The 19,203-nt window shown below is 31.7% G+C and overlaps 1 protein-coding gene across 1 annotated transcript in view; it reads left to right on the forward strand.

Annotated features, from left to right (window-relative positions):
* The first annotated feature begins 744 nt into the window (after positions 1-744).
* The window catches only part of LOC129222999 (Golgi resident protein GCP60-like), a 74,247-nt gene continuing 55,788 nt past the window's right edge, over positions 745-19,203 (forward strand). The window contains exons 1-4 of the mRNA XM_054857563.1: positions 745-937; positions 7,377-7,518; positions 13,887-14,027; positions 15,838-15,972. Of these exons, the coding sequence (XP_054713538.1) occupies positions 745-937; positions 7,377-7,518; positions 13,887-14,027; positions 15,838-15,972 (611 nt within the window). The remainder of the gene's footprint in view (positions 938-7,376; positions 7,519-13,886; positions 14,028-15,837; positions 15,973-19,203) is intronic.

The raw sequence follows: 19,203 nt of genomic DNA on the forward strand, positions 1-19,203 counted from the left end.
TATTAAAATTTTTAAATGCCCCCTATTCAGTTAGATGTACTTATGTGTGCATACGCGCATTTAATCGTTCGGAAAATCGAGAATTTCCTCCCTCCCAAAAGTTTTTCGTTAGAGGAGCTGCTGGTTTGTATCACAGGAGTATTTATTGAAATAAGCCTAAAAAATAATGCAATAATTATGTTTAATTCAAGTACAGATTTAGAGAAACAAAATGCGGTAATCTAAACCCGTTTTCTCTTAAAAAAGCAAAACTTTACGTTTCACACAGGTCAAGTAAAATTGCCGTAATACATCAAATCAATATACAGTATTGAAATTTTTTTAAATGAAACTGATTTTTTACTTTACTTCCTATCAAAGTACCATCTTATTCATTTTTATAATGATTTCGAATCAATTGTTCAGAACTTAAAAAAAGAATTTTGACCAAATTTGGCTTTTTTCACAATTTCACAACAGACAAGAGAATTGATAGAAGCAGTACAAGTTTCTGTTTCTCAAACCAAATCACTGCCAAATCCAAATTATTAATTTTCTCACTGAGGCATCGAATCATATTCTTCTTCCTTTTTAAAATAAACTATAAGTATTTCTTTCTATATTATAACAAGTTTTTTTCAATAAAGATTTTGTTCATCAATTCTGTAGGACTCACAGATCCTTCCATTGCAGAAGCAAAAAAAAAAAAATGTTTATTTTGCTTTAATTACTTTGTTTAAGTTGGCAATAAAATAATAGCTAAAGATGGCCGCCACCGTGAACGGTGTTGTTGACAGCGAAGAAAACTGTTCTAAAAATGACATTTGTGATACGGAATCAATTACTTGTAACTCATTAAATTCCTCTATTTCCTGTAATGGACTGGGTGATGAGTTTTCAGTGTCATGGGGGTTCAACATTAATGAATTATTTGCATTAGCAACTACTTTTTTAAAAGGTATGTGCCGTGTTTACCGATGATGTGGATATCATGAGTCGGCGATAAATACTTCTTCTGTAGTGCAATTTTTCCAATAGTAATGTTTTGTGATCTGTCATCATAATTTGTCATTACAGCGTGTATTCTTTTTTTTTTTCAATGTTCTTCCAATTCATGTTCTCCGATTAACACGTCAATTTTTACTTGTCAAATAAATTTTGTACACCACATTCAATGTATTGAGGAATCATTTTATTCACTTTGATAAATGCAAAAATTGTGATAAATCAAAATAAATTGTCGTTATTATCCTGGATTTTGTTTCAAATGTTAACAATATCTTTTTTTGTTGTAAATCTGAGTAAGTAAAAGTATCTCTATTTATTAGTGAAATGTTTCCAGATCAATATTAAAAAAAAATATTTCATTGAATGTTTTTCAATGTTCGGTCTCCACTGTTCCCTAAGAAATATTTTCCACCAGAACCTATCTCCTGACAAAGGCTGGGCGGCTATAACCAAGGCCGTCCGAAGAGCTGATGGTGCCCAGGGCTAAAGTTTCCTGACGCCCCCCCCCCTTAATACACACAGAAAAATCAAGTTAGTTATAACATCAGTGCATAATATGCAAGAACGCATTATACTGGATTTTTTTTAACATATTAATGAATAGAACATTCAGAGGGCTATGCATAATACATATAATTATTTATCCACTAGATTAAAAAAAAAAAATAATTAAAACTGAATCAGTTTTTTATATTGATCAAACTAAGAACACAAATAAATAATTTGCTGATTATAAATAGAAAATATATTCATCAAAGTTAAATGCATCAAAATTAAATATCAATCTGGACTCATTGAATGATTCTTTTCAAGAATTTTTTGGTTTTACCTATACCAACTCAATACCAACTTCTGTATGTGTTAAGAACAAAGATGTCATTCCTTTGCATCAAATATTTGTAAGTTTTAGGGGAAAGCCCACAAGTACTCAACAATATCGAAAATCACTCAGAATTGCGTTTTTGGAGCTTTCCGTTTTTCGATTTCGAAAAATCACTGGTCCTAATATTACAAAATATGGCCTTACAATTACGTTTTAAGATTTGAGTTCAATAAAATATTCATGCAAGGGTCCCCATATGGTTTTTCCTTAATATCACAAGCAATAAGTTTTTTAAATGACACTTACATTTAAGTGGAATAGTCCCTGAATGTAAAACATTGCTTAAATTTTTTTAAGCATAATTTTGAACAATTTTCCAGGGAAATGCTCCAGATCCTCCTATCCATTAAATCTTCGAAGTTGGTCTAAAGTTTCATTTTTAGAACTTCAATTTCGAAAACTGCAGGGGGTTAAAGGATTGATTTCAATCTGTTTAGAAATATAATCGATCAGAAACAGTCTCTGAACTCCCTCCCTTACCCTAATGTCAATAAACATGGCCTATAATCGCGTTTTTAAGGCTAAAATTGGGTTTTTAAACCTAAAAGTTTCAACATTTTGGCCGGGTACCTTTGGACCTTTTTCCTATCCAAATGAAAAAAAAAAATTTTTGTTTTTTGTTCTTTCAATGTTCCCTCCTAAAACTTTTTTCTGGTTTTGTCACTGTAAGCAGGGACAGAATTCAAGCAAATTTGGTGGGAACTAGACAAAGGAGAAGTACCTTTTGTTTGATTCGAAACAGTTATATTCTGAGAAATTGTATCTGCTTAAATCATACAAGGGCAGTTCTCAAAAGGTGGGAGCAAACACAGACCTTAACTTTGAAGCTTTAACACGAAATAACTTTCATTTTAATTGACTCCAAAATTTTTGAGTTAAATAATAACACTGTTTAGAGACAAGAATTGACATAAATTATGGAAAAAATGCTTTTCAAATACCCTTAAAAAAATATTTTCTTTGCTAAAAGGCACAATTTTGGACTTTCAAAACGTTAACTGAGTTTTTAATTATTTCCAAACGTTTCAAAAAAAAATTAAGGGTATGAATCTCAAACTGAATATTTTTTTGATAATATTTTCTACAAATTAAAAAATTAAAGACAGATTTTTTATTGTGTTTAAAGTTTTAGAAAAAAAGGAAGTTGGAAGTTTGATGTATGTCCAAAAGTTACGATCTAGACAATGCTATTATTTGAGTACTAAATATATGATTTATATGTTTTAAAGGTATTTTTCGATCCTCAATATCAATTGTTAATCATTTTAAAGTGTTTTCATTTGTTTTTATGCAGTATCTGTGAAGCAAAATCATTTTTCTTAAACATATATGTGAGATGTCCAAATTGCATTACTATCTAAACGCCGATAATTCTGTCAATTTATTCAATATTATAATATGATCTTCTGTCTTTAACCTTAATAAAAAATGCTATTATAATGTTAATTTCTTTAATCCATTGGTATTTTGCACAATTAATACGTTATGCTTTGAACATTACATAAATAACAGTAGAAACTCAACTTATGATCGTAACGAATAGTAAACAAAAGCGGCAAAAATCGCCAAGCAAACACCGATTGGCGACAACTCACAGTGTACCATAAGCAAAGGGTTATCAGAGAGGAATTCAGGTTTTCGCCAACAGCGTCAGTTTTGGTGACTTTATCACTTGCGCTGGCAAAAAGGATGGTTTTTTTTTTCGGATTCTACGAAACCATAACAAAATTTTATTATTTTAAGACCAGTATATAAGATCATTCATGTACTTCATAAATCCTCTATTTTTCATTGCGGAATTTAAAAATAGATAAAATTTTCATTGAAAAAGTTCAAAAACTGAAACTTACACTATGATGATGTCCAAAATCTGTTACCTACTGGACAACTGTACGAGGGGGGACCCAAAAGAAATCGGACTAATGGTGCGATGCCAATCCTAGATGTAGTAGAGTTCTCCAGCTAGATGGCTCAAGTAGAAACCTTCACAAACCAGCTGTGCAAGTGGCGTCAGTTTAATTGATACCGTCTGATCGTAGGGTTGTTTTTCTTAGGTGCTGTTTCTTTCCGCTTGCGAACTCATTACATGGCAGATTTAAAAGAACAAACTAAACTTGAAATTTTGCTTCTCCTGCTTGAAAAGTTGGCAACCGATTAGCTTACCAAATGTTTCAACAAGCTTTCAAGACTGATGCTATGAGCTGTACATAAGTTTTCAAGTGGTTTGGGCGCTTTAAATGCGGTAGCATGAATGTTGAAGATCGAGCTCGCTCTGACCGCCCTTCAGCGTCTCGAAATGTTGAAAACGTTGAAAAAATCTGCCAAAAAATCAACAAGAGCGGTCATTTTACGATTTACGAAAATTTAGAAGAAACAAGAGTGAGTTGAAGCTCGCTAGGGCGATTGGAAGGATGGTTCCTTCACAATGATAACGCTCCCGTACGCACATCCTTTACTATTAACCGCTAATTGGCCTCTCAGCGGTGGCCAGTCGTTCTTCGACCCCGGTATTCAACAGACCTAGCCCCCTGTGATCTTTTTCTGTTCTCGAAGATGAAAAAAAATCTGAAAATGAAGCGTTTTGATGATGTAGAGGCTGTAAAAACTACTTCGCAAAGGGCACTGGACATGGTCAAAGTTAGAGAGTTCCAGGGGAGGTTCTAACAGTGGAAAAAAGGAATTAACAAGTGTATTGCATCTAAGGGTTAACACTTTAAAGAAGACAAAAGAAATTTTGTGAATAAACTAATATATAAATATTTTAGAACAAAAATCCGGTTACTTTTGGGTCCCCTTTCGTATGTCCAAAATCTGTTACCTACAGCCCGATCGTTAAATTTGCTATTTATTAATTTTTATAAATACCTGCTGTCTTTTTATGTTTGTGTATGATGTTCTAGGTGTACATGCTATGCAATAAAAGCAAAATTAATTTCAAATTCCTAAATTTTAAAAATGACTCAAAAGTAACGTTTTTGTTCCCACCTTATGAGAACTACCCAAATATAGAGATCGAAAAAGGTAGATTGTCAGTAAGAGATAGATAGGCCCGTATTTAAGGAACCTCAACTATTTAAGTCACTTCAACGGGTGATTAGTGCCCCCCCCCTCCCCCCGACTTTGAAAAAAATTTAGCATTGCTATAAAAGTTGATGTTTTTTTTGTTATTTTCTGACAAAATGGGCATTGAGAGTACACCTTCCGCCTCCCCCCCCCCTGCTTTCGGGCTGCTTGCATAGAAAGGTGCACCAACTGGTCGCCAAAGGCGGAGGCTATCTTTTTATGTGTTTTAGCATATAGTTTTAAATTTTAAAGAGCATTTAATGAATTTTTGAAAAGGTGTATGCATTTTAGTTGAACAAAAATGATCTTTTCACATCAAAGGTGGGGGGAGGGGGGGCATTGATTTTATTCTATTCAACGAACTTCCTTTAAATTCTTAGCTTAGGCATCGTCGCATGTCTCCTGCTAGTGTCGTATAAATAGTTAGGGGTATCAAAACTGTTCAATCCAGTTTTCAATGTAGTTCTGATTAAATTTTTAATGATTTAAACAATTGGTTGTTTTTTTAAAAAATAAGTCCATGTCAGGATTCATGCAACGTCTTTTCTTTTTGAGTAAAAGTAAACACTAAGTTGATCTGCACTCAATGGTTATTTATAAATTATCTAAATATTTTTGACAATTCTATTTATTTTCTTTTAAATAACTTCTTTCGTTAATCATTAACTGATACAAATCTCATATGTTCATAAGTGTGCTAATATTTGTTTTGAAATACAACCCAATTTATGTAAGTTTCTAATAGCTTTTGAAGCTGATTGTGTACTAGATATCCTGAAGGTTACATCTCAGTTCAGGGTGTATCAGCAAGTGCTATATATAATTTATGCTAATTCAAATACATACGTTTTCACGTTGCAGAATTAAAAAAATCTCATAAGTTGTTCAAGATTTGCTAATAGGTTTCTAAAGGATTACTAGAGTTGTTAAATATTGCAACAAACCCTGAACTGCCTGAAAATTTGAGCTGATTTTGATATGTTGAATGTTATAAGAGTAAACACAAAATATGTATAAAAAAAAACTCGAATCTGACTGTCATTATTTCAGAAGAAAAAGAGCAATTAATATAAATCGTTGTCACAGATACACTATTTACAAACTCAATCTCTTAACCCAACTAATCCTTATTCAAGCACAAAAGTTCATACATATCCAGATAAGTTCAAACAAAAATAGCCGTTGGTAAATACAGTAAACTCCCGATTATCCGCGGAATAGGGTGGCATGGTAGCCGCGGATAACCGAAAACCGCGGATAATCCGAATAATAGTTAAAATACGGTACTACTGTATACAATAACTAAAAAATATGAATAACACTTACACATAAATTTGAATTTTTACTAAAAACATTGCTACATTGCATCTACTATCATTGAATGTAAAAAATATACATATGTAAAAGCTAAAAGCGAACAAAAACACAATCATAAGTTTAAAAAACATTTAATGACCGTTAAAAAAATTAGTGAAAAGACCCGCGGATAATACGAGCCGCGGATAAACCGACCGCCGATAATCGGGAGTTTACTGTATGTTACAAAACAGTTCAAGATGAAAATTTGTTTTGTATCACATTTAAAGAGTTCATACATATCATAGAAATATGAGAAAATTGGAGCTTTACTTAGCATGGTATGAAAAATGTTTCCCCTTTTTTCTCTCTCCCTCTCCTTTTTTTTTTCTGATATAGCAGTAATAAAAGACTATTGTTGGAAATTCAGGTTGCTTTGAAATAATGGCCATTTTACATCTAGCAATTTTGTTGTCAGCCTCTTAACCCCTTCCCTCTCGCTCCCGTGAATATGCCGGGCTGGGGTTTGGTTCTTCATTTCTCGTGCCTGGGATATTGCCGTCCTGAGGCGTACAATATTAACGTGACGAAACGATTAAGATCAATTCATTTCTAAGACCCGGAATACATTTTATTTCTTTTTCTGTATACTTGATGGCAGCAGCAGTCAATTTTAAACGTAATTGCAGAGATGCAGGAAGGAATTTTGGTACTAATTTACCAGATTGTGACGTTGGCCTTTGAAATTTACCACACAAGAAAAATTTACTTATCTTTACTTATATTACACAAAAGATTAATAATATTCTTTTTTAATGCTTAAAAGAAGGGTTTCTTAAATTTTTGCTGCTTGCTTGGGCTTGCTTGTTGACTTTTCATAAAATTTTAATTTTTTTTTTTAAATTTCAATCTAAAAAAAATATTGAAAATGAAAAATTGAATGCACATGTTGTTCATACACTTATTTTTATACAATTTTCTTAAATAAAAAAAATTAGACACTTTTATGACCGTTTTCTTGAAAATGATCCGATTGTTAAGGGGTTAAAATGCTCTATTGCTTATATGTTATGTGAAATCACCTACCCACATAGTAGTTTTATTTATTATTATTATTATTATCATCATTATTATTATTTTTTTGCAGAGAAGGAAGGTAAAGCTTTTCACATATCCTACAAAGACAAATTATCCTTGGTTGCCTTTACCCAACAAGTGCTACATGGAAAATATGTGGAAGAGAAAGCACCACCACTTGGATATTTGGATGTGATTGGAAGGGACAGAAGGTATTTCTTGCGTAACGCTTATTTGTCATTGCATTCACTAAAATACAGTCACTTCGCGAAAACTTGAAGTCCAATAACTCGAATATTACTATAACTCAAAGTTTTTATCAAGTCCTGACCACTTTGCTTTAATTCTTTGCTAATTGTTCTCAATAACTCGAAATTTATTTCGAAAGAACGAAAAAAAAAAAAGAAAGAAAGAAGTGACTATGATAAAATAATTATTTCACCTTCACTTGCAATTCCTGCACAATAGACCTTTAAAGCAAGAAGAGCACCTGTTGAGTCAATGTGCAATAAAGGAATTACACATACAGAAATGAGTTAGCTTGTTTTCTTGTGTTCTACTGTACTGTTTACACTTGTTGCTGAACTACGAATTTGCGTTTAAGCTGTCAAGTCCCATGATTGGGCTGAACTAACTTAAGATGAATTAACTTAAGAACCCCTTCGTTCTTTAGTTCGATCATTTGCTGATTAGTTCCAGAGAGACAGAGAGAGTTTTCTTTACTATTAGATTTCTACTAAGATTTCTAAGTAAGCATACTCTGTCAATGATATTAAAAGAAAATGAGAAACTTCTAAAGGGGTTCAGGGTTGGCCGGATTGGACCCAATTGGGTTGGACCCAATGGGTTTTTTTGAAAAAACCCATTTAAAAAAACCCATTATTTAGCCCACTTTTGGGTTTTTTAAAATTTTCTGAGAACTTTTTTTTAAAAAATAATTAATTTAAATACTTTTACAATTTAAACTTCTTTTTTATTTCTTCTTCACAATAGGCAATGGACATAAAAAATGAATTTTGAACTTTAATAGTACTTCTTAACTCTTAAGGGCATTAAAAAATGCTTCAAAGATTTTAAATAAATATATTTGACTTTTTCCTTCAACTGGTCAATAAGGAACTCAAATTATCTTGACTAAGTCCTGTCACGTCAGATTTTCTCGGTATTTGCAGATTGTACAAAGGATACTACTTTAGCTAAAAGGCTCTCATGTGAATTATTTTCTGCAAACCAACACGTCACAAAACTCGAATAAACAAGGTATATTTTTTAGAAGTTAACAGGTTTTACAAATGGTCGGACAGAAAACGGAATATTATGTACAGTATTTTCATTATCTTACGAAAAAGTTTAATATTTCTTACTCTGTACACAGAAATAGAAAAACAGGCAACATAAAATTCAAAGAAATGTCTTAATTAAGCTGGAATTCAGTAAAAACGGATTTAAACTACTTGAGGTTCTACAGTAGTTTTTCATAACAAAATGAAATACAAAAAAGTAAAATACAAAAAAAAAATGTCGCAATAAAAAACGAACAAATAAACAATAGATTTTATCACTGAAGAAGTAACTTTGCCTTAACTGTTGGTAATCATGGAAACTAAAAAAATCTGAAACTTCACCATTCTTGAATTTTGTCGTCTTTTATACCCTTCTTCAGAAAACGCTGAATTTTCCAGCTTTTTTTATCAAGACAATTTTTGTGCTTTGTCCATATACTTATGCTACAATATGCTACGAGTACCCCACCTTTCCCCTAAAAGAAGACAAAAAAACCCACATTTCTTTTAAAAAAACCCCAGCTTTAGTTGGGTTTTTTTGGGTTTTATTTAAAAAAACCCAAAAAACCCTGGGTCCATGGGCTTTTTTAAAAAAACCCGGATTTTTGCCAACCCTGGGTAGAATACAGGAATCCCAATTTGAAATGAATGAAGATGTGCACCTTTCCTGAAGTAGAATCAGCTCTATTCAAGTGGTTCCAGCAGACACTTTAATCAACAACACACTTTTACACTTAAACACTTTAATCAGACAATCGAAATCAAAACCATGCTTTTGATTTTTTTTCTTTCAATATATTTCATTAAACTGTTCATATTGTGCTTAAAAACTTTTAAGTTCTGTAATTTTGTCTGTTATATTAATACAAGTACATATTAATTAAAGTATTCGATGGTTTTTAATCTTAAAATATCGAAAATTGAAACTAGTGTTAACACGAACTTCCGATAAGTAGAAGTTTTTTGTCTTGCCCTTTACATTCGAGTTGTCGCAAACTGGCTGTAATTTCCTTGTTAGAGCAAAGAAATGACTTTTGTGTGAAAAACTAACTGTAAAATCAACCACATTGAGCTCAGCAAACAGTCACAGAGACATGATTGAGGGCTGCAAGGAACTCTTTTTTACTTTCTTCTATATCTAATATATAGAAGAAAGTATTGGATTCGTGCAAATTTTCGAAGTTTGACGGATTCGAACGTTTTGAGGTGTGCTGAGTCCATTTTTAATGGTGAATCTGAAGAGATCAGATAGATAAGAGAAACAATAAACAGTTTGTATACTGAATGGATTAGCAGGACAGCCAATGAGAGAAATTAGAAACCTATTAAGAACCAATTTTGACACAGATGGTTCCAGTTTAATTAGCGATCTTAAGACAATTCCTTATTGTTTGCCGTTTGGCTCTCATCTTTATAGTTTGTTCTTTTTTTTTTTTCACTTTTTGTTATTTATAAATTTTCATTTTTTTGGGGTTTTTTTTTCTTATTTTAAAGTGTAATAGGGGCTTTCTAGTTTTGTTTTAAAATTGTATGGTATTTATGATGTAGTTCATAACTTTCTCCTCTTTTATGAGGCAACGCATATAAATACAAGTCAATACAAAATATACAAAAATACATGATTATCCACATTCATTTTTTTTTTCATTTGTCTCTAATATTCATTTTTATTATGTGTTTTTCTTTATTTGTATCCCTAAAATATCTTTTGTTCATTTCGTTATGAATTTCAAAATTTTTTCTTCATTCTGTATTATTTTTTCCGTTAACAGTTTGCAGTTTTCTGGGTCAACCCAGGTTTTTGATTTTAAGTCTGCATTTTGTTTAAAAAAAAAAAGTGAACTTTTCTCTTTTAGTGGAGAAAAAAACTAATTTTAGAGCATTTTTCCATCACTTATTGTGAAAAAATCCTGTCATGATGTGTGCAGCATGTTTAGCTATCATCAATCTAATCTGAAATCCCTTAGGCCTAAGAACTTCACTGAGAATTCCTTGGAAGCAGGAGTTTTTTTTATATATATATATATTTTGCTTTCAGACAAATTGATTGTGCTTAGAAGAGAACTAACTTTTACAAATGAAATTTTGTGAAAGGTCTAATTTTAAAATATGAAGTTTTGTGAAGAGTGGTTGCTTTTGCTATGTAGAGTTACGTGAAAGGGTCTCAAAACGGACACAATTTACATTTCAGGGCTCCTAAATGGTCCGCTTTTCCTACCAAAGTCTGTTTTTGACCGCTCTTTAACACTTTGCTCCGTTTAGTCCGCTTTTATATTGTTTTTACTTAAAAATCAGATTTTTAAAGTTTTCATTACACTAACAGATAGTGTGTGCTGATGTTTGTTATGCCAAACACGCGTCCCTGTCCCCTTGTTTTTGTTTCTATTCAACCTGACTTTCCCGTATTATTTTGCTTCAGATTGACATCATTACTCCTCCTTCAACTGTTGGAGCACAGAAATCTGGCAAATGGAGAGGTTTGAGGGAGAAGTTATGACTTCTTCGTACGCTTGAAAAAAAATTAATTTTCAAGTGCTTGAAAAAAATCAAGCATTAAAAGGTTTTTTTAGTGCTTGAAATCGGTACGAAATCATTGAATTGTGCTTAAATATTTCTATTTTCTGAACTTGTGTTCTATATGCAGCATTGTGCAAAAAATATTATAAATTCCTGTGTTTGCGAGTTCTATCTTTTTGCATCTTGTTAATACTATGATATTTTTACAGTCAGAAATTATTTTAACATACATTACAGATAATGAAGTACTTTTGGAACCACAGCAACATCAAACTTTCTCGTTCTTTGCAAAAATTGCTTGTTGAGTTTGAGATTTCAATCACTTTGCATCTTGTTAATATTTTGACATTTTGGGCAATCAGTAGTTATTTTGACTCTCGGCATCTTTGATTGGCTTATTTTATGCTTAATTTTGATAGATAATAAACTTTCTTACTTTTGAAACCATGGCAACATTTCACTTACTCAGATTTTGGAAAATTGCTTGTCGTGTTTCAGACTTCAATCTTTTTGCATCTCCTAAATAATTTGATATTTTTGGCAATCGTAAGTTATTTCAACATGCGCCACCATAGATTAACTTATTTCCTGTTACTAATAGACAATAAATTTTCTCATTTTTGGAATATGGCAGCATTGCACTTGCTCGAACTTCGCAAAAAATTGCTTCTTGTGTTTGAGATTTCAATCTCTTTGCATCTTGTAGATATTTTAATATTTTGGGCAATCAAATGTAATTTTTACAAAGACTATCTTAGAATAGCATATTTTTAAGTTTAATTTTTGTTCATAATTGAAAAATTTATTTTTGGAAAACATGCCAATAGTGAACGTACTACGCAAAAATTTGATACTCTTGTTTTGGTTTTAATCCTTTTGTATCTTGGAATTATTTTAATATTTTTGGAAACTGGAAGCTATTTTGACATGTGCTACCACAGATTATATTATTTAGTTTTATTTTGAAAGCTAAAAACTAAATTATTTTGTGTTTCTTTGTATCCTTATTTGTTATTAAAAATACTCATAATGAGTATTTTCAGTTTGAAAATATCGCTCTATGAATCTGAACTTGCACATTAAATGATTACATTAAGTTATTCAGTTAATCAGGCTTGAATTTACCTTCAGTGTATTTATCATTTGAGCAGCATTTGCATATTTTTGGATGTGACCACTTCAATAAAACATTTTCTTTCTTAGTAACTTTTATATTTACTTGAAGACAGTTACAATACCTTGGTGGCAGAAAACTTAATGCATACATATGAAGCATACTAATAAATGATTTGCAAATCTTCAATATTTTTGAGCTTAGGCAGTAGCAAAGCGAGACATTACCTCCTGCGTTGGGTGTTTGATCATAAACTCTCATATGTATATAAACTACCATATTAGGGTTGGAAATATATGTTAAAAATAAGGGTGGGGGGGGGGAACTCAAGGCCTCTAAACTATATCTTTTTGTCTTGAAGTACCTTATATCAAAATGAATTCTGTTTAAACTGGTTACGTGAAAAATTTTGTAAATGACTATGTGCTAAGATGTTTATTGCAAAAACTATCTAAAAGGTCTTAACTAGGTGTGCACTGATTCATCAGTCACTGAGCTGATTATTTATAATTAGGCAGTTTTCACCAATTAATTAGCAGAAAATTCATTTTTCAGTTAAACTTACTCTGTAAGATTGTTAGTTACATGCTTGCTTGTCACCCCCCACCCCCCAAATATTTGTAAATAATGTAATTCTATGGATAAAATGTTCAGTTATCTTCACGGATTTAGCACCAGGCAGATAATTTGCCTTTGGTGCTTCCCTGGGTTTAACTGTGAATGGTCCTCCCAAGGTCCTCTTTTTAATCCTAACTGGTCCTTTTTAGTCCCCTTTTTGATTGAAAATGATCTTTTTCCCTTTTCTATGGCTAAAATGTGTTGGAAGCCCTGCATTTGAATCAACTCCTGGTTATTGATACTGTCCCTTCCTGTTTTGACTTTAACACCTTACTTTTCCCACCTATTTTGTTCTTTTGTTTTATCTTTTCTGTCCAAATAAAGTTATTCTGACTTTATCGCATTCTTATGAAAAAAAGTTTCAAACATTGTTTGAGTTCTTTTTGACTCTTCGATAGGTTTCTTTCTCCTTGATTGTTTGATTGACCCTCTGTTTTTACTTTTAAAACTGTTTATCATTTCACATTGTTGCTATTTTCCGACATCCATAAACCCTCTTTGTATTGAAAAATAGGTTTCTTGTAACCCCCAAACACATATCTGCTTTTTCAGCTGATTTGTTCTGTTTAAGCATTGTTGATTTACTTTTACATCATTTACTGTAATATTCGTACTTTTTAAAAACTCTTAATTTTATCAAGCAAAATTAAGATTAATAAAGCGCCCATAAAAAGTCGGGAATAAAAGGGCAGGATCCATTGAAAGTTAACTTAAATGGGACAGGGTGAGCACCCTCCTAAAAATGCCTTGGAGTAGCACTATTAAATGTGTACCACAAATATTTCTGTAAAGCACTCCTTTTCTCAGATCCTACCAGTGATAAGACTAAGGGTGTAAAAATTCAACTGGAAAGATATTTTTTTTTAATATTTTGGTGTCCAAAAAAGAAAAAAAAAATTTTTTTTGTTACTTACTATCCACTTGGATAATCATTTATTTTGATGCATTTTGTTTAAATATTTATATGTATTGACTTTTTTTATCATAAATTTATCTTTTTATTTATTGTACAATATTGTAAAGCAAAATGATTTATGCTAATTTTCAGGCAAGCATGGCAAGCATTAGGTGATATGTCTGAAAAGGATGCCAAAAAAGGTTTCATAAATTTATTGAACAGTATTTGCCCACTCTTCCGTCCATTTGTGTTGGCTCACAAGTGTCACTTAGAAGAATTGGAACGGAAAAGGTAAGTTATCTTACATTTTGAAAATGAAGTTTACTTATTTAAGTTCAGAATCAATGCTGAATAACTTTCGTCTCATTATTAATAGTAGTAATAGAGAATCTTTTTGATGTATTTACTAATTCAGCAAAAACCAGTTAAATACGAAATCTCTTTATATCAAAATTCATACCTTATTACTGTACTTAAGCCGACATTCCACACAGAGTGAGGTTTAACAGCATGCTGGAAAATTCATATTTTATAAATATTTTGGGGTTTATTTTGCCACAAAAAACCTACTTAAAAAGTTATTTATTCAATTAAGCGTTTAAAATATTTAACCTTAAACATGAAGAAAGCTAAAATTAGTATGTGTTTAATGTTAATGTAGGTCATTCATTATGGATTTAGTTATATAGCATATACCAATACAATTATTGACTCGGAAACAATTATAATTCATTTGTGATTTTTTTTAAATATTTTTTTTTCTTGGGAGTACAGACAGAAGTTTATTTATTCTTTATGTAAGTGTGAAATATTATAATTTAAAGACTACAAATGTTTGCTTCACTTTAATTACATTTTAAATAAAATTATTAACTATTAGTTAATTTTACCAGAATAAAACAGTAATATTGTTAATTAATATTTTAATAATATTAAATCATTTATTAATATTAGTAAGGTAAGGTATAGAACTCACATTTTTTATGTTACACAGATATTATATTAAATTAAATTTAAAAATTAATGAATGAATTAATTTAATATTGCTATCCTCGTTTTCCCCGGCATGCCAGGAAGGAGGACCCAAAGATTATTGAAATCCTAGTGAACCACAAATTGTCTGGCATGCTGCCTATTGCAGGGCATTGAAATCCTAAAAGTGCGAACCTATGCCTTCTTGATTAAAGCTAGGGCACCAGCAGTTACTTGAGGAAAAAATTGTCGAAACGTAATTTTAACCTATTGCAGTGGTTTTGAGAGGAGGAGGTCAAGAATTCTGGTGCATCTTACACTTGAAGTTAATATCAAAATTTCTTGTGTTCAATTTAAAGTTGCTTCCATTCTTTTAATTGTCAGTTTAGATGACGATTTTCTCAGTTTTAGTTTAAAAATCTGCCTATTTTTTTTTTTTTATTTTTTTTTTATGAACTAATTTTTTTAAATATATTCTTTTTTCCTGGCTTTGCAATCTAATTATGAAGGTTTTAAGTCATTTTTCTTTGAAAAAAAAAAAAAAAAAACTAAGGCGTGTTCGTGTAATCCATAACAAGTAAATGTATATTTCATGGCTAGCTAACTTTTTTGAGGTGCTTAATTTATTTTAAAAAGATCCTTAAAAACTCTTTTCTTATTTTGTTATTTTTGTTTTCAAGACGCGGGAACCCAATTATCCACTTTAAAGTTTTTATTTTATGCCCTCAAACTTTGTTTTGAATTGAGACAGTGAGAAGCAAAAGGATGCAAGTGCAAAATTAAAAATTTGGAGATAACCAGTACAAATGGTAGGTGAACATCTGTTCTGTTTTGGGGCAAGATATAATGCTAGTAGCCCTGGTGTTATATACAGCATGATTGAAAAAAACTTTTCAATGAGAGCCTATCTATCATCTTATCTTTTAACGCATTTTACTTAAAACTTGAAAATGTCCACTTTTATCCCTTTGTTTCTCACTGTCTCAATTGTGAATAGAAGAATTAATTTTGTGCAATGAAAAAATTATAGAAATGATTGGAAAACTGCTGCTACTGCAGTTCTAAATAGTGAGAATTGTGGAAGGTTTACTTTGCAGTACTGATTTTCTCAATTAATTCTGCTATATAGAAAAGAAGAGGAAGAAATGAAAAGACTGGAAGAAGAAGAAGAGAGAAGGATGCTGCTTGAAGAAGAAAAGTTGAAGTTAGAAGAAGAAGAGAAGCAAAGGTTAGAGAAAGAGAGACAAAAGCAAAGCCATCAAAAGTAAGTTTTCGTTTCTTAGAATTGTTTTTACGATTTTCAGGTTAGGATGTTCTTCTAAAAGTGAACATTGTGAACCATTTAAACTGCATTAGAATCCTATATATTTCATAAATGCAAGGAGAAAGTTTTGCTTTAAACATAACTAGGCTAATAAATTAGGAATTCTATCAGTTACTTACAAAGGCTTTTTTGACATTATGGGATTCTATCTTCTTCAAATGTAAGTTTTGTTCTCTCAACATGTTATTTCTTATCATACAATCAAAATGTTGAAAAAATAACATAAAACAAAAACATGCTTAAAGTATTGGAGACTAAAGTTAATTGAAGCAGAGGGCGGTTGAAACAACCTTAACATTATGATGAGTATCGTCAATAGAGGGGAAAGTGTTAGAATAACAGAAGCAACTTTCATGTCAGAATGTGAACTGCTTATTGTTTGGAATAGTTCAAAGTCCATCATGCAAGTCCCTGAAGAATTGTTTGGTCTTTCCCTGTAGAAGTAAGTAATTTTGTTAATGTTTGTTTGTATTTTAATTCAAAATAATACTAGTTATAATTACCATTGTTTTTGATGTAAGAAATATGGTTACTGCAGTTCAACTGAGTGTAGTTTTTGTTTATCTAACTTGTGTATTACAAATGTTATGATGAGTTTCTTAAAAGTTGTACCGGGCACAGAAAAAAAATTCCAATGTCAATTTAAATGTTCAAACCAACCTCATTTCAATTCCCTCCACGATCACTGAAGTTTTTCACATAAATTGTTAAAGCCTGCAGCTTAGACTAATTAAACTGTCAAGGGAAAAAAAGAAAGAAAAGAAAAGCGTTACAGAAGAAAGTTGACCAAAAAAAGTGGGGGGGGGGGATTCAAGAAAAGTTAAATTTAATTTAAGCAAAAAACTGAAACGTTTTTAGTCCAAATTTAGACACATAGAACCTAAAGGGCATAAAAGTTCCTAAGATGATGACAAAAAGGGTCATTGCTTCTGTGTTAAAGGGCGTCCATAAAGGAGGTCACTCTTTGAGGGGAATAGGGTGAAATTGACAGTTTATGGCAAAAGGAAGTAGAGGTAATAAGTGTGACACCACACTTTTTTTATAACAATATGGCTTTGAAAAATGGCATAATATGTGACAAGGGGAGAAAGGTAGGGTAGAACAGAGTGACAAAAGAGAGGGAAAGGGCCAAACATTTGCTCTTTGAGGGGAATAGGGTAAAATCGACAGTTTGTGGCAAGGTGAAGTAGCGGTAACAAGTGTGACACCACACTTTATTTATAACAATATGCTTATGAAAAACAGCACAAAATGTCACAAAGGGAGGAAGGACGGGTAGAACAGTGACAAAAAGAAGGGAAGGGGCAAAATCTATTTAGAAAATGACATCATTTATGAACAGCCCCTTAAATTTTATAGCACTTGCCATTAGCAGGTTTTTATGAACCTTTGTACCTTACGCAGCTGTTAATCTCAGTTACATACTGTTTATCTAATGTTTCATATGACCTCAGTCTCTGTTTCAACCACTCCAAGCTTGATATTGGTTAAAACAGTTTCTCTGATTGTTTTAAATTACCTTTGTATATTTCTGTGATGCATATAATGTGAATAAAAGCTCATCCATTTGTAGCTACTTAACTTAGGGACACTTAAGGTGTACTATTAAATATGCTAATGTTATAATACTTCCCAGGAGCAATTATATCATGAATGGTTCAACCATCCCCACTTTTCCCTTCAGCTTTGTTCATTTTAAATGGTCAGTGAAAAATTTTCTCTGAAATGGGTAGGTATGTAACTCTGTTATCATTTCATTTGCAATTAGTTGTTTTTTAAATTTTAATATCCACAAAACTACATTGTAGAAGCAGAATGGGGGGGGGGGGGCAACTGCGAAAGACAGTGTGAATAATGTATAGGTTCATATAAACTAGGACAAGTAACAGCTTACTTTGAAAAATGATTTAAAAAAAAAATCTGTTATTATGATAAATTTATTTTAATTTCTAAACAAAAATTGGCATTATTATTAAGCAGCAAATAAATTTTATCTAATTAACTTCACGTTTGATGAAAAATTGACCATTTTAAATAGTGATGAATTTTCAACAGTATAAAGCACAAAAACAATGATACTTAACAAATTTCAGGATATAAAATGTGTACTTTTCACCCGGTCGGCATGTCTTTTTGAAGTTATGTGCTTGCAGCAACTATCACGACCACCATATTCAACTGAAAAGTCGCTATTGCGAATAGTACATCTTGCATAACCAGTCTTTGAAGATGAAACTAGGAATGGCTTAGTGCTTTTATATTCTTCAAGGAATTTTTGGCAGTTTTTTTGCTGAAGATTCAATGACAGGATCAGTTTTGCGATCCATCTTTACACCATACAACTTGAGTAGAGTGATGTGTTTTACAGTTACTGTGAGATGAAACAAGAAGTTCTCACGTTATATGCACAATGAATGTGGGAAGAGACGTAGCTAAACGCATAGCTTGCGTCTTCTGCACTCGCTGACTGACCTTACGTTTTATGCATTTGTTTTTTTCTTGCGATTACGAAAAAAAACCCAGAACATTGTAAGTTTTTGACACATTCTCGTAGTATCGTAGTTCGTAGAAACTACGATTTTTTTTGTAGCAGTTAGCAGCTCTGGGTATATTTAAAAAATCCTTCCACTTTCTTCTGGGTATAAAAGAATCTTCTCATTTTTGACTTGAAGAAGTTGGGTGGGAGGGGATGCAGTAAACCTTGATACCTATGATCTCTGCAAAGTATTAAACATTGCTATATGATCGAAGAAGATGACCTATCTATTTTTGTGAAATTGCACGTCTTGCCATCCTAATAAATCCACACTGACACAAATTTAGCCATTTGTCATTTACAAGTCAGAGCCCAGAGTAACACCTGTAGGGTACATGAAATCAAAGTTTGTGTTAATAAAAAACTGTTTCATATGTGTGAGGGAATTGAAAGTGCTTGAATAAAGCACTAAAATGATTGGAAATCTTTTGTAAAAGGTTTATTTTTTAATGCGTTTGTCATGTTTATGTAATGACGATTGTAGTATGGTCAGTGCTATGGGTGACTTTGTCACCAATGTTGGAGGTTATGAAACTGGTATCTGACAGGAAATTTTTTTGATGAAATACATATCAAATATGCAAGCGAATAAAATAGGTGTGTATGGCAATAATTTGCTTGAAATTTTTTAATAT

Source organism: Uloborus diversus, chromosome 5 (assembly GCF_026930045.1).
Source record: "Uloborus diversus isolate 005 chromosome 5, Udiv.v.3.1, whole genome shotgun sequence".
Classification (NCBI taxonomy): Eukaryota; Metazoa; Arthropoda; class Arachnida; order Araneae; family Uloboridae; genus Uloborus; species Uloborus diversus.